This window comes from Rhinatrema bivittatum, chromosome 15 (assembly GCF_901001135.1).
Source record: "Rhinatrema bivittatum chromosome 15, aRhiBiv1.1, whole genome shotgun sequence".
Lineage (NCBI taxonomy): Eukaryota > Metazoa > Chordata > Amphibia > Gymnophiona > Rhinatrematidae > Rhinatrema > Rhinatrema bivittatum.
Window position 1 is genome coordinate 59,011,112 of NC_042629.1, and position 23,820 is coordinate 59,034,931.

A 23,820-nucleotide genomic window follows, 5' to 3' on the forward strand; every position below is an offset into this window, starting at 1 on the left:
GGGGTACGTTTGGGTGGGGCAGTTTTGTTTTTATAAGGGGGTAGATTGAGACAGTTCATTTAGAAATCGTGGATTTGCTTTCCCCTCAAATTGTTTGATGGCCTGTTGTATTTTCTCTTAGATGCTTGGTTTCCAAGTTTTCCTTTTCTTGGTTCTCCTTTATATTGTGGGCTCACATAAATACTGTTTATTACGAGGTCCGAGTTCAGTAGGCTGACAAGCGGGATAACTTTAGCCATGCCAGTGAATATATACATGACTAGCGTTATCTGAATAACTTTAAACCTAACTGGCTGTACTCAACTTTATAACTGGTTAAGTGAAAACAAAAAAAACAAACAAACAAACAAACTTGCAGCCAAGCAGATCTGGTTCTCCAGCCATTTATGTTTAAAGTTATCCAGGTAGACCTGCTCCGGACCATGATCAAATTATCCGGAGAGCTCTAAATATCGGCGTCGCCTAGCTAAGTTTAAGCCCTGCCCTCAGAATGCCTGGCGAGAAGTTACCTGGTCAGCAGGGGTGAATATATAAAACCTCAGATTTGTCTAAGTCCTAAACTTAGCAAACCATTTGAATATGAACCTCTACAGGTTTGTTTTCCTTTGACATTATTTTATGTAGTTTTTTTTTTTCTTTTTTCAAGTTCATGCTTGATATGTGTAGTCCCACCCAAGGGTATGGTCTGGAGGGGGATTGTTATTGAAATTAGTATCTTAATACAGCATCCAACCTTTTTACATGTGAGTCAATAAGCACACCAAAGTAAAACACTGCTTTATTATTTCAGAAACCAGGACAGCGGTTAAGAGAGCTGCACATAAAGGGTTAAACATAGACAGATGCAAACATCTGTAAAAAGTGCTAACCAATTTTTAGTAATATTCTGCTCCTAGATCAATAAACAATAAATTGTGACCATGTATTTACTGGTATCAAGGCCTGGTATTCCTTTAAATTATCAGTGAGCTCACCATAACCATAGAGGGTATATCGCAACACTAATCACTGAACCCAGTAAGATGCATGCATTACCAAATTTAAATACAGATACAGGCTGGCAACGGGCAATTGCTGTGATGCTTTGCAAGGTGCCCTCAGGGCCTTTGAGGGCAATAGACAGTAGTCAAGCATACAGGGAGTTGATGTGCAAAAAAGATGCCCCTTCTGCCTCTGGGGTACAGTAGCAGAACCGGGGATTCAAGGGTTAATGTACAAAACAACCCAGAACTTGGGTTCACCTGCAATCCACAGGCTTATCTATGATGCACCTAACTTATTTTGTCCAAAACTCACAAATTTGTACAAGAGCCAAAAAAACCTTTTCTCTGACTTGTGCTCCCAAGGATCACGGGACAGCGTTCAGAACTCCACTCCAAGAGGCCGCTGTCCTCCACAGCGCTGGCTGCAGCAAACAGTAGTCCCCAGATTGCTCACGGAACACAGCAACCATAAAAGGCTGGGTAAAGCAGTGACACTGTAACACCCAGGGAGCTATAGCTGGTCTTGTCCCAAGCCATCTCCTTGTCTCCTGCTGTCCACTCTTAACTGTGGAAATCCCTGCATGGTACAGCAGGCCTAGTTAGGCAGAAGCACAGGCAGCACGGTCTGCTGTCCTCCTCGGTTGTCTCTCCCTGACTGCCCTAAAAAAAAACCAAACCTGGGCAGATTTAAAACGTTTTGTCCCTTCAGCTTTCTCATTGGTCAAATCCTCTCCTGAGCTCCACTGGCTCTTAGAATCAAAAGTTCCGAAGCACGACGCTGTCCCATGAGGCAATGCCAAGCTGAGGCAGCCATGTTGAGAAGGGCTGCCCCTGTAATGCTGCTGCTGCTAGTTCCATGGATCTCACTGGTCACCAGTTTGGATTCCTGTAGTATTAGTACATTTGACCCGGATGCTTCAGTAAAAATAAGGTCTGAGGAAGCTTTAATTTATGCTTGTTCCTCAAAGAGCTCTCCTCTGTTACAGGGAAATCCGTGGGGGTGGTAACAACCACAAGGGTGAACCACGCCACTCCGAGCGCTTCCTATGCACACTGCGTCAACCGGGACTGGTTCTCCGACAACGAGATGCCCAAGGAGGCTGTTGACCAGGGCTGCAAAGACATTGCCTGGCAGCTGATGCACAACATTCCAGACATCGAGGTAGGGTTTGGTTCTTGATGCTCTGTTTTGCAGCCATGTGAGAGTGAAGCAAGGTGGGGGGGGGGGGGGGCTGGTGGATAACGTTGTCACGTTGGGGATAAGGGGGTACTAGGAAGTGGAGGCTCATTCTTATAATCGGAGTATTCATTCTGTTTGCGTACATACTAAGTCCTGCACAGAGAGTCAGCAGGTTCAAGAAAACTTCTCCTTGACCAGATCCTCCTCATCATATCTTTTCATTTTCTGCCTTTTGTTGCTCCAAGCCTTTATATTCATGTTTGTGTTCTTCCTACCCATCCCCCTGCTGGATTTAATACTAATACATTTCCACAATTTTAACTTGAGACTATTCTGGAACACCAAACCTTTGACTGCTGTAAGTTGTCTTGAGAGGAGAATCAGTATGGCCTGATGGTTAGAATTCAGAACTTTAAACTTCTGAATCATGTTCGAACTATGTAGTTCTGCTCCTTGGTTTATTATTGACCCTCAGCGACTGTGTGTGACCTTAGATGTGTCACTTTATCTCTCTGTACCTCAGTCACTGACTGTGTTAACCTGAACAAGTCACTTAATGTAAAATTTAAAAAGTGGACTATCCCAGGGGCATGATTAGGTCAGGGGGAGGAAAGTTAGATGCTTAGAATTGAAAATCAGCAATGAGAGGTCCATATTCAGTAAGCCAGTGAGCAGACAAGTTAATCCGGCTAAAACAGCCAGATAACTTGTCCTGCATATTCAGTGGGATAAACGTCTCATTGAATATCCCTGAGTAAAGTTATCCAGCTAACTGTAGTTGGATTATGTTAGTCTTAACCGGTTATATCGGAATGAATTCTTCCATATTCACTGAGGAAGTTGTAAGAGAGATACCCATGTCAGAAATGATATTCAAAGGGGATGATTCAGAGGAAATGAAACAAATCTCAGTGAACTTCGAATATGTACTAGGGAAAATTGACAAACTAAAGAGTAGCAAATCACCTGGACCAGCTGGCATACATCCCAGAGTGCTGAAAGAACCGAGAAATGAAATTTCAGACCTGCTATTGGAAATTTTTAAACTATCATTAACAACATCTATGGTACCTGAAGACTGGAGGGTTGCCAATGTAACGCCAGTTTTCAAAAAGGGATCAAAGAATCATCCAGGAAATTACAGATCAGTGAGTCTGACATCTGTGCCAGGCAAAACGCTAGAAACTATCATAAAGAATAAAATTGTTGAATATATAGTTAGGCATAGTTTGATGGGACAATGCCAACATGGATTTGGCCAAGGGAAGTCCTGCTTCTCTAATTTGCTTCATTTTGTTTTGAGTGAAAATAAATATGTGCATAAAGGGGAGTAAGTTGATATATTGTGTCTATGTTTCCAGAAAGCATTTGGCAAAGTCCCTCATGAGAGATTTCTTAGGAATTTAAAAAGTCATGGGATAGGGATCTGTTCTGGGACCGATGCTTTGTAATATATTCATAAATGACCTGGAAATGAGAACAGCAATTGAGGTTATCAGATAAGCCGATGACACAAAATTATTCAAAGCTGTTAAATCAGAAGAGGCTTGTGAGAAATTGCAAGAGAGCCTTGTAAAATTAAGAGACTGAGCATGCAAATAGCAATTGAAATTCAATGTAGACAAGTGCAAAGTGATGCACTTAGGAAAGAGTAACCCAAATTATAGCTACACAATGCAAGGATCCACATTAGGAGTTACGGCTCAGGAAAAGAATCTAAGCGTAATCGTTGATATGTTTAATTTGTCTGTTCAGTGTACAGCAGCAGCCAAGAAAGCAAATCAAATGCTAGGGATTATTAGGAAAGGAATGGAGAATAAAACAGAGAATATCACAATGCCTCTGTATCGCTCCATGGTGCAACCTCATCTTGAATATTGTGTGCAGTTCTGGTCACCACATCTCAAGAAAGATATAGCAGAATTAGAAAAGGTACAGAAAAGGGCAAGTGCTAATCCCCTTATTGCATAAGGGGATTAATTAGCGCCTATACAACCAGCGAGGGGGCACTAGGGGCGTGCAAGGGACCCTAGCACCTCCTTGCAAACGCGACCCCCTAATTTTGTATCTGTCACTACAGGGTGAAGTGATTCGCTCAAGCTCACAAGGATCATCACCGCCATTTGAACCCTGGCTTCCCTGGTCTGCATCCTGCTGTGCTCTAACCACTAGGCTAACCCTCCTCGGCATCTTTAGTCAGCAGATGTGGCTAATTTAAAGTTTAATGGTGAAAGCCTGCCTGATTGTAGCGGAACGGTTTCTAAATGCTCCCAGATTGTAAGCTTCCTCACATTTCCTTTGATACCCCTCTCAGACCATCGCAGCAAATCCGTGGCTTCCTCACGGCCCTTCCGGGCCATCGGAGATGACTGTCAGCATCGCCGACATGTGCCACTGGCTTCCACAGGCTGTGGGGGTTGTCCCGCTCCTGCAGCCTGCTGTTCGCGGGGTCACTCAGAGTTAATGATTACAACTTTGCAATTTAAATTCATCACTAATTTAGAGGAGAAAAAAATATATAAATACCTCATTTCTTCCAAACTGTTAGCCTTTGTCCCCAAGTCTGAGCTGCTAAATGCTGTTATATATTTACCAACGCTCTGCTAACACGTGCCGATTCTAGATTTCGAGATTCACCACCCATACATCCTTTACTAGCGTTGTGTAAATTTAACTCAAAGAAAACAGCATTTGTTATGAGCTGGACTAAGCAATTATTTCGAAACATCACATGAGCGCTAATATTCACCCTGTGTGAATAGAAATTAATATTTTTCAGTGTGTGGGTTTTTTTGTTTTTTTTTTAACCTGCTCCTTTGGACCACCGGTGCCCTGAACTTCCATGTGCAATTACCAAATTTTAGATCCTCTCCCAGTCCGATCATTCATTGCAGTAATAGGGGGTGGGGGGGGGGGGGGGTCATGCAGCTCTGGGGCCCTGCAATCAGGGGCTTCAGTCACCAGGGAATCAGTCTTTGACGGGTTTTGATACATAAATTAGGGAGTTAGACATCTAATTCGACCCCTCTGAAAATAGAATAGGGCTGATCACCTAAATTTAAGTGCTTAAAGTGAGGGGCTACAAGGGAAAAAAGTTAGCTGCCTCTTGCTGATTTTCAGTGACAGGCTTCTAGATTTAAGTACCTAAGTGAAGCACTGAGCAATTCTTTGAAAAATAAATTGACCCCCTTTTCCCCTTTCCTGGCTTCCGTGCCCTACCTTTTTGTTCTCGTTCACAGCATCTGTCCCCTGCTCTTTTCCCTCACAATTCCTCAGCATCTGCCTTCTGCCCTCTCCTTACTCTCCCCCCCCCCCCCCTACATTTTCTAAACTCGCGAAATGGCACGTCCCAGTTGAACCCATGATGCACAAGATCAGTAGCCAGGCAGTGCTGGCCCAGGAGATCTGCGCTGCTGGCAGCAGTGGGACATGATCCCGCCACTCCTTCCAGGTCCTGGAGAATAGTAAGGGCGTGGCGCTACAGGCTGATCAGCCTGGTTTGCGGTGCACACAGCTGGTGCCACGTGGGCACCTTGGAGGGAACATTGCCAGTATTGTGGTGGAGGCAGCTTTCCCATTCTCTGGGAGTCGGGATCTGGGTCATTGTGCAACAGCGACACCTACTGGCTGGACTTCGGGTCCATGATTACCGGGTTTGGGAGGGAATGAGCGAGCTGAGCGAGTTGGAAGCGGGCTGTACAGAAGTGGAAAACCCTTGCAGATCATTGTGAATGAAGCCTCCTAGTTCTGCTGCTCGATAGTAGCCGGTTCTGGTTAACCAAGGAGGAAACTACTGGGCCAAAAACACAACAACAAAAATACACAAAAGGGAGGAGAAAGAAGAGAAATAACAAAGCAACAAGGTTACAAAGCTATCTGTTTTATTTTTTAAATAAAGCATATTTAAGAATTCAGATTTGCTATCAATTTGGCTGTGTTGCATGTTAGGTACTGTGCAGCTCTGTGCCGATTCATGTAAGAGTGCTATAAAATCTCCAAAACTGTATTAACCCTTGCTGCAGACTCTACCCACAAAGTGTCACAGAAAACCAGAGGCCTTAGTTGCAATCGGTACCATCTTTGAGATCAAAAGGCTCCATGTCTGTGTGCTCGTCCCTGAGCGTTTCAGTCCTGGAGGTGAAAGGCTCTGCATCCCCGTGCGGTAGTGTGGCAGGAAGAGAACAGACAGCACAGACCCAAGATGGGCCTGATGGGCTTTGCCTGTTGTCGTATTCTCTGTTTCTAGCCCTGTGCCAGTTTCCGGGTCCCTCTAGTCTTGGGAGGTGAATGGCCTGCCATCCTTACTTAGCTCAGTCCTCCGAGCCACCTCGATCTAGAAGCTACAGGCTCTGCATCCTCGTCCGTACCGGTGGGCCTTCCCGTGTGGCATCTGCGGTGGGTTTCTCTCTGCTGTAAAGTTGCTTTTGTGTTTAGTGGTTCAGCTGCTAGAAACTGTTGGTGAGATCCACAGATTCAGATGTATACAGGTGATTTGTGAATCGTTTATGCAGGACTCCAGTAGGGGTGTAAAAGATGGACTTTTATGGTGGTCATTTAAGGCCACCAAGTTCAACCGATCCATTTTTTCTAACTCAGCATCTTGGGCATCGGTTTTGGAACATGCCAAGCGTATCCAAAATCACTCTACCAGTTGGCATCTGATATAACTGTAAAGTGAAACGTGCTCACCCAGCAATTTGGATCGAATCAGCATATTTACAGTTGAGAAGGATATTATTTCCATTCTTGCAGAATTGACTACATTGGCTCAGTGGTGGATTTGTTTGTTTTTTTTGTCTTGCTCTGAATTACCATGCAGAGAGAACTGTTAAGTTAGCAGAAGGAGGCTGCTCCAGTTTTCTTTTTTCCTGGGAATCCTCAAGGATTTTGCTGGAGGTTTAGGCTAGATGAGATCTATTCTTTGATAGAGAGCACATCCATATTTGCTGGATACATGGAGCCCGCTTAAGGTGGTGAGTGGATTGGGTCTACCAACAAGTATTCATAATCTGCCTTTGGCAAATAAAAGCAAAGGAAACCAACCCTGTGATTAAGACCTGTTTTTTACACAATATTTTGACAAACTGAACATCCCCTTCCCTCGCAGAGGGCTGGGAGTAATTATATGGATCAGTAACTAATAATTATAGATTGGTGCTGAAAGAAAATGCTCGGAATGTGATGCATCTTGGAACATGAGCGATTCCTTTCAATAAGTCCCATTGCTGGGCTTCCAAAATTTGTTTTTTTTTTCATTTAAAAATAGCCACTTGGCATCCTGCTGTTTGAAACGCAATCCCTTGTGCGTTTTGCAGAGACAGACCCCTGGCGTGCTCCTAGGCATACAGTCTGCACTGGTTCGTACATAGAAGAGGATCAAATTCTGACAATTTGGGGGCAGACCGGGTGGGGGGGGGGGGGGCAGGGAAGATGAGCAAAGTTTTCAGCTCTCAACCCTCTCCCAGTCTTTTGATGTCAGGACTTTTCAAGCTTGAAATGAGACACAAGATGGGAAACTTCAGCTGCCTGTGGAGATCTGTATTCAGACGGGGATCTTTGTCTGTGATATGGATGGAGGGATGATGAGTTTCCATTCCTGTAGCTCTCCTACAGTCAGTGAAATCTGCCTCAGTATTAAATATGTACCACTGACCACGGAGGGGAAGCCTGTCAGCTAATTCTGTCACCTTGGAAAGAGAGGAGGACCACCTGGTGATTCTGTAACCACTGTAGTCTCCATTTAGGTGGCAGAGTTGCAATTTGCTTTGACTTCAAAATTCCTGTAAAGCTGGAGCTATTCCAACAGTTCAGTGATATGAGCTTGAGGCTCGCCAGCAGGAAAAACCCCTTCACTCTTTACCCATAGCCAAAAATTTATATTTCCACACATTGATGATTCTTCCCAAGGATTTTACTTAAGAAATGAAGTAGAATTTGCATTAAGCACTTACAGCAGTTTCCTGCACCATCCAGTGTAGTACAGCAAAATCAAATAACCTTAGTAAGGGTGCTTCTGAGGCCCAAAACATTTCAAATCCAGCAGTATTCAGTCCGACCCCTCTCGCGCTCCTCATTTGGCTGAGACGGCAGATTGCTCATTCTGATGCATCTTCAGGTGAAAACTGCAAGCCCTAAAACAAAGCAGTTTTTTGCATTCTTGAGTGAAGTATTGGCAATGGCACTTTAGGGAGATTGTATTTTAGGTCAAACAGCAGCAGACACAGGCTTGCAGCTTGGAGGCTGAAACCAGCTTGCTTATGATAGTCCCACATCCCGATTTGTCGAAGCTTTTGGTCCTGTGGATCCACTGTCGGGGCGAGGGGCAGGCAGTACTGGCAAACAGTATCATTTGTTGTAAGATGGATTCCGGCGGTGCTAGGACCACACAGGGAAGAGATGTGGCGGCTACGTGACAACAGCAGGAATGCTACAGGCCCACTGTTCAAGCCAAGGAGGCAAAACAGCAAAAGGGGAGATGGCACTATCAGCGAGGCACGAAAAGTGGCATGAGACAAGAGAGCCAGGAGTCGCATGTCCTGACATCATGGTGAGACAATGCTCTCACTGCCTAAACACCACTCCCACGTGTGCATTTGGGAGTACACCTAAACTTTTTCAATGAGACTGTAGTATTTTTGCCCCATAGGCAGATACACTGTGGATTCCCCCAAATGATAGGTCTCCCCTTCTCCTACTAATTGTTGCCCAGTGAGATCTTCTCCACTCAGTCACATCAAACAAATCACAGTCTGGCTCGCACCAATGGAGCACTCTTGGCTCCACTGTCTGCCAAATAACTACAGTCCGAGGCTGACTTGGCACTTAGATCTTCACATGGATTTTACTCATAAGAGCCAGTGTCAGGCTGGTTCAATACGCTGATAATTTCAACCTGCGTGACATCTTCAGGAGGTTTTCCAGCTGTAGCTATCCTGGTCTAAGCTTCTCCAGGAAAGTGTAGGATTTCCACGCCCATTCCTAGCAATCTCCCTATTAGGCAGTCACACTTCTCAGCAAACCTGAGGGCTAAGCTGCTTTATACCCACCCCTTCTTCAAGAGTTTGGCTGGCATATCTGGTAAAGGGAAAGGGGGGGACGGACGCTGGACAGGTCATTCTGTAACCTCAGAAGGAGAGAGGGGAGGGAGAGGGGAGGCGTCTCTTAATGCGACTCTTTCTGTTTCAGGTGATCCTGGGAGGTGGAAGGAAATACATGTACCCCAAGAACACGCCGGACGTGGAGTACCCTGAGGAAGGGAAGGCAAATGGCACACGCCTGGATGGCTTGAACCTCACCCACATCTGGGTGAGAAAGAAACCAGCAAATAAGGTAACAGAAGCTGTGGGGGTGGAAAGGGGGAGGAGGGGTAAGGAAGGATGGCCACATGGGAGAAAAGACATGGCCTAGGCAAATAAGAGGGAGTGGTGTGGACAAGGGTGAAAGGGAAGGGACAGCTGGAGACAGGGAACACTGCTAAGGAGGCAAGACTTTAACATAGGTCAGTGAAAAGAGCAGAGGGGAGATTGGAAGAATGAGAAGAGAATTAAAAAAAAAGTGTATAAGGTAACAAGGAAAAAGCAGAAATGCTAAACAAGTATGTTCATTGTTCACTGAAGCCAGGATAGAAGGATCGTGGATGGCTGTTAGGGGAACAGAGGAATTAAGAAATCGTATGGAATTAAGAAACCTGAAAGTGGGCAAAGCTAGGGAGTGGGGTGGAATACAGGTGAGGATATGTAGGGAGCTCGGCGATGTCTGTTGATGGCCCTTGGAGACAGGACTGGAGGCGGGCGAATATTGTCCCACTTGATAGAAAGGTACATTTTAAGAGCCGCGAGTGGGTGCACATGTGCACATGTTTCCCGGTGCGTGCACATGAATGTGGCGATTTTAAAACATATGCACGTATACCCCTGTGTTTTAAAATTGGCTATTTGCGCGTTCATGTGTGCACGACTTTCATACTGATGCGCGCAAATGTCACCTTGCTCTCGTAAGTGGAGGGGATTTTACTAAACATGCGCGCCAACGCTGGAGCCCGCTTTCACAGTTCACCCAGTTAACCAATCGGCCTTCCTAACCCCCCCCCCCCCTTGTTACCTTGTCTACCTTTTACCCTGTTAGGCCAGACATCCAAACCTCATTCGGTAGCCAATATTTTGTTTATTTTACTACTTACACGCCATCCATAGCAGAAGTAAAGTTGCGCACAGTGTGCTTGTGCACAGAAATCATGCTTCGGCCCCGGCCCCGCCCCTTTTCCCCTCACACATAATTGTCGTCTGTTTATATCACTGTAGGAGTGCCATTTAGTAATTCGAGGTGAGGTTTTAATGGTGGACTAGGGTTTTGGGGCCAGCTTTACATGCCCAGTCAGATGTACGAACAGCACAGTACACATCAATGAAGACTGGATGTGATTTGGAATGAGGAAAGATACACAAAGATGAGATTTCTACAATGTTCTCTCACCCTAGCTTGATGCCTTATAAAGAATCTCTCTCTCTACCTCTGAGAGGGTGGGGGAGCAAGACCTGGCATGAGGGGCTTGGGAAGAGGGTCCTATACCTGCTGCTGACCAGGGGGAGGGGCCTGGGATCCTGCTGTTGCTGGACAGGAGGGGGACATGAAGGAGGGACTCCAGGACTTACTGCTGGCCAGTGGGGAGAGGAAGAAGGATTGAGCTTGGAGGAAAGGGACCTGGTGCTGGGCAGGGTTGATGTAAGGGGCTTAGGTGCAAAGAGGAAGAGAGAATGGGAAAACGAAAAAGTAGGAGTAGGGCACCTCCACGGATAGTAAGAAGGTTGTGAGGGTAGTGGCAGGGATCCTACATAAGTGTAAGTTCTTTTGGGCAGGGAATTATTGCACTTAAATTCTAAATATACTGTACTCTATATTGCATACTTGCAAAGACGAACTGAAAATCCAAATTTTCCTAGCCAGGGAGCGAGGGGGGTCAATGGGGGGTAGGGAGCTCGAGCATGAGAATGGGGAGCAGGGGAGATGGTGTGAACAAACTATATGATGTCAGGTTTGGGAATGTGCATCCCTTCTATTTTTGTACTTTGCTTAGTATAAGAGGAAATGTATTTCTGTTTCTAGCTCTCTAATTTTGGACTGCAAACAGAGTGGCTTCACAGGCTTTGCATTCAGTTTGTCTCCGCATTGGTAATTTGTGGTCTGTTATCCTGTATTTGGAGACGGTCTGTGTTCTGCACGGGTGCCAGAGCCGAGGTATTCTGCTAGTGTGTAGGTATTTGTCGGGTTTTCCCTGTAGAAGCTGGTATTGGTATGTCAGGGCCTGCTGCAGTATTTGCAGTCCTTTTTCATACGTAATCATTTGCATATTCAACTTCATTTCTGCTCTTTATATCTGCAAATTTAGTGCACATTTCTTTCTTGCGTTTTGTCTTTCTTTTTGGAGTTGTGTCCTCGTTTTGGGATACTCTGAGTTGGCCATAAAGCTTTGTAATAATCTTAACTGATTACCAATCCTATCATTCCTGTTACCTGAACATCTGGCCTCCTCTATCCCCATGGCCTTTCCAGATGCTATCCTGCCATCACCAATCTGCTGCATTTCCCTGGCCAATCTCCGGGGAGGTTTAGCTTTATTTACACTCTTGCACATACAACAATCATTAATAATCGTCATATCACGTCATATTACTTTTCTGTATATAGTGGACATCACTGATTCTACACATTGTTAAGTCCAGATGATTACTACTTGTAGCAAACAGCATTTCTGAAAAGATCAACTTGTATGCAAATCCAATTAAGCTAGACAGCCATGCTTAAAAAAGCAAACCTGAAAATTATCAGAGATATTAGCTAGCAATGGGAAAGGAAATACAATCCTCATTAAAAAAAACACACACACTAAGAGGTATCAGCAATAAAATTCTGGAAGCAAAAAATGTTAGGAGGAGCACCTCTAAAACCAAGAAACCCCTGCCTGTGTGCAGGTCGTAGGTGAGATCTCACCTGGAGCATTGTGTCAGATTCTAGAGGTCCTACCTCCAAAAGGATATAAACCCACCCTAGAAGCAAACTTTTTTTTTTCCCCCCAGCAAAAAGGAAATTGAAGAGCAAAGCTGAAAGGCGTTAGGCTCAGGGGTAACGCTGAAAACTATCCCTTCAGGGAAAGAGCGGTGGGCCTCTCGGTGGGGGCGGTAGAAGCGAAACCAGTCACAGAATTCAGGAACACCCGGGCTAAGCCCAGAGGATCCTTGTCTATGAAATAGTGTAGGGGACCTAAGTAATGCCACAGCGATTAAATTGGGCAGACTGGATGAGTCTTAGGGAGATGTGTCCCAGCATCACGTTTTACTCTCTACTATGGAAGTGACTCAAGGGTAATGTCAGAAAATATTTCTTCACGGAAAGGGTGGTGGATGCCTGAAAGGGCCTCCGAAAAGCCTGGCCTAAGCATCGGGAATCCTTAGGTATGACTTGAAGGAGAACTCAACTGGGGCCTACGATAACGTAAAGGAAGGGAATGCTGGCATTGTGAAACAGAGAGATAGTGAATTATAACTCATTAAATACAAAATGTAAACAAGCCAAAGGTACGAGCATGGGAAAATAAAATAAAAACCAAGAGTTGCAAAAATAATCCCGCATGGCCACGTTTCAGCAAATTGCCTTTACCCGGGGATAATTAAATGAGAGGAGAAAAAGAGAGGGAGCAGGGGTTTGGCAGGTGAGAAAGGGACAGAGAGGAAAGGGGAAGGCTTCATCATGAAGTGCACCAGCGCACCTAAACGTACGCTTCCCCAGCGCAGAAGCAAAGCCTGCGATTCCGCATCTCAGAACACGGCTGCAACAGGGAGCAAGCTACCGAGAACTTTAACACAGCTCACAGAGAAGACTCCCGACCCTAGGATGTTTCATTGGATGTCCCAGAGCTAGACTCATAGGGCAATAAATCACAGAAAAAAAAAAGACGCAATGTAAGCGCACAAGGACCCTGTCAGATCCAGGGGACAAAGAGTAACATCAAACTAGCACCGATACGCCCAAAAACATTGGGGGCAGTTTCCATAAAGGAACTACCCGCGTTGTTTCTGTTTGAAAATCCACAAGCGCACTACACACCGGCCCCTGCCCTTCCTTGTCACGTCTGAGACCCTGTGCTTCTCCCCCCAACCCCCGTGTAACAGGGAGCAGACAAGGATCTTGGGGGGGTGGGCAAACCAGCCCGCATATATTTGAATGTTCAAACGTACGTCTGCTGGTTTCCTCCCCCACAACTTAAACACGCCCAGAAGAAATGCTGGCTAAAGGTACGCACGCCGTGGAGCCGCATTTGAGGAAGGTTAAAGATCTTTTGAATGCTGACCTCTTTATGATAAAAGTGTCGATGTGCTTCCAGAAGTAATACGTAAATAGGAAAACAGTCCAACAACCGCCCCCCCCACCCCCCCTTTGGGGAACTCCCAGAATGCCGGGGCACGCTGTTGTCCCCGGGGCCACTTTTGCTCCAGGATCTCCCTATTCTCTGTACAAACACAGTCCCACTTGCCCTGGTGTGCCGGAGTTTGTTCCGGCGGGGGAGGAGGTTAAACCTCCGAGGTCTTAGGCTCACAGGGGTGGGAACCCCTACTCGGTCCCTCGGTCTCTCTTTGGATGCCCTCTCAGGAGTACTCACTATTCCCATGTCCTTGCCTGAAGGCACCTTTGACTCGGAATGAAGTCGCTGGGGACACTGGTGGGATATTCAGCAAAACTTTACTACAACCAAAAATACCCAACATCCAATTCACAGCAAAAATTCTCCGTTCCAAAGTACCTCCTTCCCCCAGTGTATTAGCTAAGTCAGTGTCCTTTAGGATGGCAAGCACTAGGTAAAGACCCATTCTCCCGGCTGCTAGAGAACGGGCTTCTGGTGGCTCTGCTGATGAAAGCTGGATTTCTGGAAGTATAAAGTCCCAAAAAGTATTCAAAATCCAAAAATCTCTCCTCCTTCTCAGTGGGCAGGAACTGGTGGCAAAATATAAATAAAAAAAAAATCCTCTCTAAACAACAAGAACAAAACTTTGTGAAAAAAACCCCCACTTCTTTTCTTCTCTGTCAAGTCACTGCTGTTCCCCCTTCGTTAGGCAGAAGGAATCACAGCCCCTTATCCGGACCCCTCAAGGCAGGGCTGGCAAGCAGGACAGACAGCTCTCCAAACTCCGCTTCCACTCTCAAAGACATCCCCTTCCAGACCCGGGGGTACTGACCCGGCCAGAGTCGTTCCCTGGTATGGGAAATCTCTCCAGCTACTCTCCTTCTCTTCCAAATCTACACACTTCCCCTATATCAGGCTGCGGGACCCAACAGGTAGGGAACACGCTAACAAACTCTCCAGCTACTCAAAACTGCAAGTCAAAATGCCTAAAGCCAATTCCGAATGCCACATTGCCCGCACAGCCTGCTTTTATAGTGCACAGCTGACCAATCCAGATAAGCATCTGTGGAGGTGCCTGCAGGGAAGGTCTGCAAATTACTAAATCCCTACAATCTTAGCCTAGATCTTAAACTAGGAACCAACTGGATAGTAGAGACCTAGGGGATTAGCACCTCTACAATGGGGTCCAACACGGAGTGAATCTAATAGCACTCATCACATGCAAATGCATGGGATTGAGGCTCTTAGGCATTCACTCCCTAAGCAAAAAAAAAAAAAAAAAGTGTGCATCTAAGACGCACATTTAGTGATAAGAAATTAGCGCCTGCCTGGAGCAGGCGTTAATAGATGAGCGCTCCATAAGCCAGTACAAAAAAGCAGAAAAAAATGCTTTTCTGTACTGTCTCCTACTTAATATTTTTGCGATATTAAGTAGGAGGAAAACCAAAATTAAATAAAGTAAAAAAAAAAAACAACAACCGGCAGTCGGGTGCAGGAAACGGACGCTCAGCTGACAAGCGTCCGTTTCCTGCACCCCCTGGCTGTGCGGGATGCTGGGTGCTGTCGGGGCACCGATTTTCAGTTTTTGCAGAAGTGCCAGCTCTCTGTGTGAGCCCGGGGGAAAGCATTTTGATCCCGATGTGCTAAGGCTTCTCTCTCATTTTGTGGGCTTTGTGCCCGCACCTCAGTTTAGCACCAGAGAAGGTATTGTTCGGGTTGGGTGGCATGTAGAAGTGTGCTTCAGGCAGTCCAGGCCGGAGGTGGCTGCCTGCTGGTTCCAGATTATAACCTGCGGGATTATTTTATAGGAAATGTTTGCAGGCTCCAAGCACAGACCCATTCCTGGATTACATTCTCCCCTTCCTCCACACCCTACTTCTGTAGGCACTAGCACTGATTAGTTTCTCCCGGTGGTAGCATGTCCCCACCAAGGTCTCTGTTTAAGTATCAATTTAATGGCTCCAAAGGGAATTTGTGTTACTAAAACTTGACACATTGACCACAGTTTACAGAATATGCTGATTTATGTGTCCTGGAGTATCTTGCTGCTGTTATGCTGGTGGCAGCCAAGACAGATTACGGTAGTTCAAGAATCTGTCCCTTTAAATCTGATGCTTGCTGGAAGGCTTCATTCTGGGGGGGAGGGGGGGAGGGATTAGCGGTTTGTGGGGAGAACAAGGGTAGAGAGAGTAGGAGGGATGACCTGAAAGGGCTGTGCTGAGAAACTGTTGGGAGACATTAATTAGCCTCTGCCATTTTATTGCATTTCATGTCTACAGCAGCTCTTCACAGTCACATTCCTCTGCCTACCAATGCTTTATTCAAGGGAAAAGCCTAAATAGATAATAAACTATCCTGGAACTGCCTTTCCGGTGAATAAATAAATAGGCCTTCAGTGAATAAGGTTGTAATTAAGAACACAGCATCACAGTAGGGGGCAGCAGAAAAAGACCCAACCAACTCAAGCTGTCTGTCCACGCTGCAAAGGACACATCCCAGCTGCCATCCAGCCTGGCTGCTTGTAAGATCTGTCTCCTCGCCCAAGGCAGTTCTTCTTGTTTTTTTTCTCATTTGTATGCCACCATCTTAGGCAGACGAGCATAATAAGATCCCCCACTTAGTTCACACCCAGTCCCCCTCCCTTCCCATGTCTAACCCTAAGGCTTTGTATTAATCTAAATAGTAACCAATACCAGCATGGCCAGTGCCCAAACAGCTAGCCTCTAGTTTCCTCTTGCTCCCACCCCCCTAAGTCACTTTTCTCTTTGGTGTCCTGTGACTGTTGGGGCGGGGGAGAGGAGGGATGGTGGTATTTTTTTGATCCATGCACATGTGTGAACCATGCATGTGTCCTAGAAATTAGGCTGGATTAGTTCTGGCTGAAACTTCTTGTGTTTTTGAATGAAATGACTTGTGTTACCCGTTCAGGTAAACTTCTTGTTTGTTGCATGCAAGCAACCAGGGCGGGTGGAAGAATTAGGCGAACTAAGCGACTGCCTAAAGCGCCATGGGTTTGTGAGTGCTGACGGCATGGCCTCTCCTTCTTCATGCCTGGGCGAACTTTTCCTTTTGAAAATTGGTGCAAATTCTGCGGGTACACGGGGACTGTGAACGTTGTATTAAAGCGCACAATTTGAAAGTTTGCCTCCTCGGTTATAGGGAGGGAGGGCTTAATTGGGACAAAATAACTTTGGGGAACCAAGGCTAAAACAGGGCACTGAACATCATGGTCATCACCCATTCCCTCCTTGTTTCATTAAGATTTTATGGTGCTTAGAAAAGGTTCAGGATATGAAGAAACAAACGTTATAGTGCAGGAGTAACCTCTGCTGTAGCAACATTCGGTACAGAAGAATTTTTTGGGATGAGAGACTAAGGAGCTCCCATGCTCGACCTATCCAGCCAGGTGTTGGTGATCGGCCTTCATGTTGTTTGCCCAGACCAGCTCTAAATTATCAGGAGCTTTTGCGAACTTCATGGTGACTTTTTTTTTCCCCAAGGTCTATAGTGAAGGTCTCTGCCTCACCCAGGTGAATCCTGACAAGTTGATCCAGTTCTGGTTTTTCCCCATTACATTTATGGACTTGCAGTTCCAATTTCTATAACAAAGACAGGACTATGAGCCCATGGATGCCAGGGGGTAAAACCAGAACTGGGTCAACCTCAGCAGGCCTTAAACATTGCTCTTTACAGCTCATGGACATCATCACTGTTGGATATTCTTTAGGTGAAAGGATTCACGCTCGGTACCTGGGCTAAGTCTTTGTCTGTCTTTCTGTAGGAGGGAAGAATAAACCTTTATGATTCAGACATTATATATATTCTATTCTAGTCAGGACTCCAGAATGGTATTCCAGCATAACCTTTACTGATTCACTTGTTGAATAAGCATTTGGCATGGTGTACATTTTTTTCTTATCGCATTTTTTTTTATAGGAATACATTTATTCAAATCTGTGTATGTCGTCCTTTTGAGTTCTTCCCTGGGTTCCTCTCTGTTCCCTCCCAGACCTTTAGGTCTGTACCTGGGTATTGTGAATAAGTTTCTCCTAATTCTCTTAAGTATTCACCTTCCATAACTTGGATCCACTGCTTGATCGATCTTGGTCTTCTTCTCTCCTTTCCTCATTGTACCAGGTCAGCACCTCTTCTCTGTCGTCACTGGGCGAGCACAGATTGGTAGCTCTTCTCCTTCAAGCCTCCATCTTAGTATGACACTAGATAGATATCCACTCCTTCTTCAAAGATATGCCGAGAAGGCAACTGAGTCTGTCTGGCTGACTGATACAAGGTCAAGTGTAAAGGCCCCCAAAACCTCGGAGAAACCTCCAACCACAAAAATAAAACTCTTGGCTTCCAAAAATAAAATACTACTAGGATCTGTCTTACAAGAGGCAAGGCCCTAGAGGAGCTGAGGCTTTGAGCGAGATCTTAGTTAACTTCTGTCCTCCATCTCTGGGAAGGAAGGGTAGACAAAACTTCCTTCCAAATTAAAGACATCAAACAGATAAATAGTTCAGTAACCATGGGGAATGAACTAGCAACAAATCTTTCTACCAATGCCTAGGCTGCTCACCAAGGCTCTGGTGCCAAAAAAAAGGCTTTCCAAAAATCAAATAATGGGGAACAGGAGGAGAAAAGCTCCTGCTCTCTCAAAATCCAGTTAAAAATCCACACAGACTCTAGGGGGTTGTACTATGATATGAAGGCAGGAATAAACGTATTTCAGCAACCTCCCATGGTGGTGCCATGGCAAGATAGTATATTCCTCTACTCTACTCTGTACTGCATGACCTTGCTCCAAGGTCACAGTCCTTAGTAGTGATCCTAATAAGGCCCTACAGGTAATTCTCATGTTAGTCCAAAAAATTTGTTTTCCAACCCTGTCCTGGTGTCTCATCTAAGAGGTTTGGTTTGCAAGACATGTCTAATAAATATTTTATTTCAGCAATAGTAAATCAAAAAGATTCAATAAATATCATAACCAACAATCACTAATGATAAAATGAAATATATAAACATAAATCTCTCTCTAAAACAATAAAATAAATAATATATCAAAGACTGAGGTCCAGATTAAAATCTAAACTAGCAAACTAAATAAAAAATTAGCAATATAACGCAGACATCAAATACATTAAAACTGCGGAATCACCATTGATGGTAACTTTCATACCGGTGTGCGGGCACACAGGTGCGTGCATTCATCGGCCCGCGCCTAGGGATGTGGCTATTTTATAACATATGCACATATGTTATAAAATAGTCTAGCCATGTGCCCCTGTGTGCTGAATTTTAAGTGGACACGCGCCTGTGTGCGCAAATCCCGCTTCTACTGCATAAGTGGGGGGAATTTAAAAGGGACACATGCCAATGTATTTGCCAGTTTTACCAGTTTGCTCCCAGTTCACACAGTTAACACAGAGGTCCTCCAAACCCCCCCCCCCCCAAGTTTGATAGCCTAACCCCCAGTTACCCCAGACTCATTACACCCCTTCGATATGGTTAGTTGGTTTTTGGGCTTTTTTTGGACTTGCCCGCCATCCATAGCAGAAGTAAAGTTACTCTGCAGGGGGTCTCTTGCATGTACAATGCAGAAAACACTGAACTATATATTCGGAAGAAACCTTTAGCCTCGTTATTAACAGACCAGTAATGAGCCACATCCTGAAGAACCTCACGATTAACCTTAACCAGTCATAGTTTATATACCTGCAGGCTAACCCATTCTTTTTCCCTCCCCACAAAACAAAGAATTTCCGACAGGGATTCCACATGAAATAAACCTTCGTAACTATGTTGTAAAGATTGTATGTAATGCCTGGTCTGTAAATATGCATAGAAAGGAGACCATGGCAAGTTATATTGTTCACACGAGTGATCGGATGAAAAAATACAACCCCTGCCAAAACAGTACATGGAAGAGATCTTGATAATACCTTTCATCCTCTACTACTTAAATACTTTATTCTGTAAATCAGGAGAAAAGCCAGGATTACCTAGCAAAGGAAGCAATTCTGAAATTTCAGAAGTCCCCCCACCAATTACATAATGCTTGCCACGCTATATATGCTGATTTGAATAAAGGGCAAACTTTCAAATCATCAGGTACTGTTCCTTAGGGCATATGAAACAAACCTAATGGCAAGAAAAGAGGTGCTTTTCCAGTTATTAAATATTTAGTACAAAAAGCATAAGAAGATTAGACCCATTCCTACACAAACCTTAGCTGACAGGCAATATTATAAAATCTGATATCCGGAAGATTTAGGCCTCCAAATTCTTTCTCCCTTAAGTCTTAAATATCCCACTCGAGCTCGGTTGTATCACCATAGAAAACTAATCAATAGTGACTTCAGATAAGCCAAATCTTCCTTTGGGATCCAGCATGGCACCATTTGCATACGCTATAATAATTTGGGAAAAAGAATCATTTTATAGAGAGCACATCTTCCAAATAATGTCAGAGGTAAATTCATCCAAGCTTGAAGTTGAATTTGAAATTCTAACAATAAAGTTTGTATGTTCAACTGATACAATAACTATTTATCCTGAGGAATCCAGATCCCTAGATATTTAAACTTACCTGGTGCCCAGCTAAAAGGAAATTGACCCTTCCTCAATATCCAATGTTTCTGAATTATGAGTATTTAATTTTAAGTCCACAAATTTCCCAAATGTACTAAAGATATCTAATATAAAAGGCATCGCCTGTGTAGGATTACCCAAATATAACAACATATCATCCACAAATAAGCAAATACGGTATTCCTGGGACCCCATTTTAAAATCCTGAATATCAGCTGATGATGTAATCTTAAGTGCTAATGGTTCTATAGATAAAAGATATAAAAGTGGGGATAACGAGCATCCCTGTTGTGTACCACAAAAGAGTGAAAATAACGAGGAAACAGAACCATTCACTTTCAAGTGAGCTTGTAGAGAACTATACAATAATTTAAGCCAAGATACAAAAGAACCAGAAATCCCATATTTCTCTAGTACCCAAAATAAATATGGCCATTGTGCTTTATCAAAGGCCTTTTCAGCATCAAGGCTTCACCACAATACCTGCCCTATTTTCCGCATACAGAGTATACAGAGCATCAATCAGCTTTCTAAGATGTTTAACCCCATGTCTCCCCACTACAAAGCCCGTTTAATCTTCTGAAATTAGATATGGAAGCAAGACACCCAATCTTTTTGCTAAAATAGCAGCCAATATTTTAACATCAACATTAATTAATGAAATTGGCCTATATGAACCCGGATCTGTAGACTCTTTCCCAGGTTTAAGAAAGAGAGTAATCATAGAATGGTTAGCTCCCAAAAGCAGCTCACCCATTGTTAGACTATAATTATACATATCCAATAAATGTTTTGTCAACTGAGAAGAAAGAATCTTATAAAGCTCGGACCCATAACCATCTAAATCCAGAGCTTTAGCCAACTTCAAGCTTTTAATAATAGACTCCACCATTAAACATGTAATAGAGGCATTTAAAAATTGAGATTGTAAATCAGATATCCGTAGAACAGGAAGCCTCCAGAAAAAAACAGGTGTCCTCCATTGCTGTAGGCTGAGCTGAATAAAGTTTAGAATAATAATCAAGTAATACTTCTGTTAATTAGTGTCCGTCAGACACTACTTGTCCCTTGTTGTTCTTCAATGTACAAATATATTGTCGTGGTTTTGTACCATGAATCAGTCTAGCTAACAATTTACCGGGTTTATTACCAAACCAAAACAGTTTACTATGAAATCTATATTGTGCTCTAAGCGCTGTTGATATAATAGCGGATATAAAGTGCTCCTGACATCCAACAATTGTGATTTAGAGTCAGAATTCAAACGCTCTACATGAAGAGATTTAAGGGAAGTCAATTGTGTGGTAAAATGCATGACCTCTGCGTCTTTAGCCCTATTAGCTCTACCTACATAAGATATAGCATGGCCTCACCTGCTTTCCACACCACAGCACAGGAAAGTGACTCAGTAGAATTAAAATCCAAATATTTTTTCCATTTCTCAATTCAGGTTGCCATTTGAAGTCTTGAGATACAGGAAGTCCAAGTTGTAATTGAAAAGAAACAGGAGCATGGTCTGAAATAGTGGAAATTCCAATATTAGCAGATCGTACCAAAGGGAATAAACAATCCGAAATCAAAAAGTAATCGAGATGGGAATAACAATTATAGGGGCCTAAATAAAAAGATAAATCTTAGTCCCCAGGATGCAACACCCTCCAAATCTCAGATAGTTGAAGTTCCTTCCTTTTGTACACAAACTTTCTTTGAGTGGTCTGGGTGGTTTTGCATCCATACTAGGATCTGCAACAATTAAAATCACCACCTTGGACTACCAAATGATCTGGAAACTGGCTTAGCATGGCAACTAAATTAGCAAAAAAAGGATGTGAATACACATTGGGGGCATATATATTACAGAAAACCAAAATTCCACTGAAACAATTCCCCACTAACAAAAATATAACGCCCCTCAGAATCTGAATTCTAGCGTTCCATATGAAAAGGGAGATCTTTTATGAAAATGAAGAGCTACTCTCCTACTAGAACAAGAGGAAAAATAAACTTGCCCAATCCCAATTTGTTCTTAACTTTTTATGTTCTATGACATTTAAATAGGTTTCTTGGGGGGAAAAACCCCAATATTAACCTTGCATTTAGAGAAATAATTCAATGATTCTTTCCTCTTAATCAGCAACTGTATACCATGAACATTCAAAAAAAAGACAGCTATATCAGCCATTTGAAAAAAAGATTTTTAAAAAGTCCCAAAAGAAACCTTATAAGCACAGCAAGGCATCCCCAGCATAGCTGCCCCCATGTAATAATTAATCTCGCCTGGAGGCCAACATATCGACATTGCAGTATTCGAAATAGCAAACATGCCACCCCCAACAACAAATATATTATACTCATCTCCTATATACCACATTCATACCACAAACAGAGTCACAAAAACAAACAAGAAATATGAAACTGGTCTTGTGCTCCAAGGAACCACAGCCTCCTGCTAAGGGAAATGTGTCCTGGAGGTCCTAAATCCAAACTTCCAAAATCGGTCATCATTAGCCCATCTGCAAATGTCAGGTCTCATCTGTCCTGCCCATGAGAGTGAAAAAAGTAGGATCCCTCAATAAGACAGAGTTGAAAAAAACAAACAAACATGTTTATAGAGACATCATCTATACATAAAAAGCAAAATATCCAAACTCAAAGTTCACGAGAAAGCTAAACAGTTGGTGTCATACTGACATAGCCAAAAATCTTACAGCGCATCGCAGTTCAGGAACATTGAAGGAGTACAAAATCTGAGAAATCACGCCGTCTTGACAGAAGCCCATTATAGGCAGTCTGCGCCATATTTGAGAAAGCTCCCATGCGACTCAAAAATATTACTAGGAGCCCAAATGATGCTTAAATAAAGTAAACTTTATTGGCCCTTGCGGCGCGCCCTCCTCTTATGATCTCTCAGCCTTCCGGCACGGCTGGAGGGCACCCCCAGCCGGCTTTTTAAAATCCTGATTCATGCGCGCGTCGGGCTTTTAAAATTCACCTTTAAATGTGCACGAGATCTGTTTACGTAACACCGGTTCAGGTCCCTGTCACATGCGCATCGACTGCGAATGTCCTGGAAAGCAGAGCTGAGAGGACAAGCCGCAGGACCAGTCGGGGAAACGCAGCCTCCAAAGAGTCCGGTTTCCACTGGCAAGCCAGGGGCAAAACCAATTATTTCAAATCCAGATTGGTTCTGCAGGGCCTTCGGGTGCAAACTGGCCTAGCCGCTTCAAATCTTACTTGGTCACTTTACGCTAACAAAACAGATGGCTTCAAACAATAAACAGCGAGAAAGCTGCAATGTGTGTTTTACGAAAGCTTCTTCTGGGGTGAGGGGAGGGGGCCATCAAAGTGAGGAGATTTTGATTAAAAGCAGTTTGTGCTTGAGCAAACTGCAGAGGGGATGTGGCCTTTGACCTTCCAAATCTGTGTTTGCAGGTAGTGCTTGAAGTTTCTTTTCTCTTCAGGAGTGGGCTCCTTCGTCAGAAGAGATGTTTAATATATGGAAACCTGCTTGCCTGGCTTGTCTCTCACATTAGATAGGGATGGAGGAGAGAGATTCAAATTCAGACCCAGCGTGAGCCTTCTGTGACCAAGGACCTGATTTACTAGGGCTTTTCTCCCATTCTGTGTCTCTGCTCAGCAAAGGAGGCTCCAACTTAGCTCTAGGTCAAGGGGGA

General features: G+C 44.1%; 1 protein-coding gene and 1 long non-coding RNA gene across 2 annotated transcripts in view; one reads left to right on the forward strand and one right to left on the reverse strand.

Annotated features, from left to right (window-relative positions):
• LOC115076456 overlaps window positions 1–23,820 on the reverse strand; it is a 317,358-nt gene that overhangs the window by 61,982 nt on the left and 231,556 nt on the right. Inside the window, exon 2 of the long non-coding RNA XR_003852769.1 lies at window positions 21,520–21,662. This is a non-coding gene — a long non-coding RNA (uncharacterized LOC115076456). The remainder of the gene's footprint in view (window positions 1–21,519; window positions 21,663–23,820) is intronic.
• The window catches only part of LOC115076454 (alkaline phosphatase-like), a 105,759-nt gene that overhangs the window by 48,131 nt on the left and 33,808 nt on the right, over window positions 1–23,820 (forward strand). The window contains exons 6-7 of the mRNA XM_029577945.1: window positions 1,970–2,145; window positions 9,349–9,492. Of these exons, the coding sequence (XP_029433805.1) occupies window positions 1,970–2,145; window positions 9,349–9,492 (320 nt within the window). The remainder of the gene's footprint in view (window positions 1–1,969; window positions 2,146–9,348; window positions 9,493–23,820) is intronic.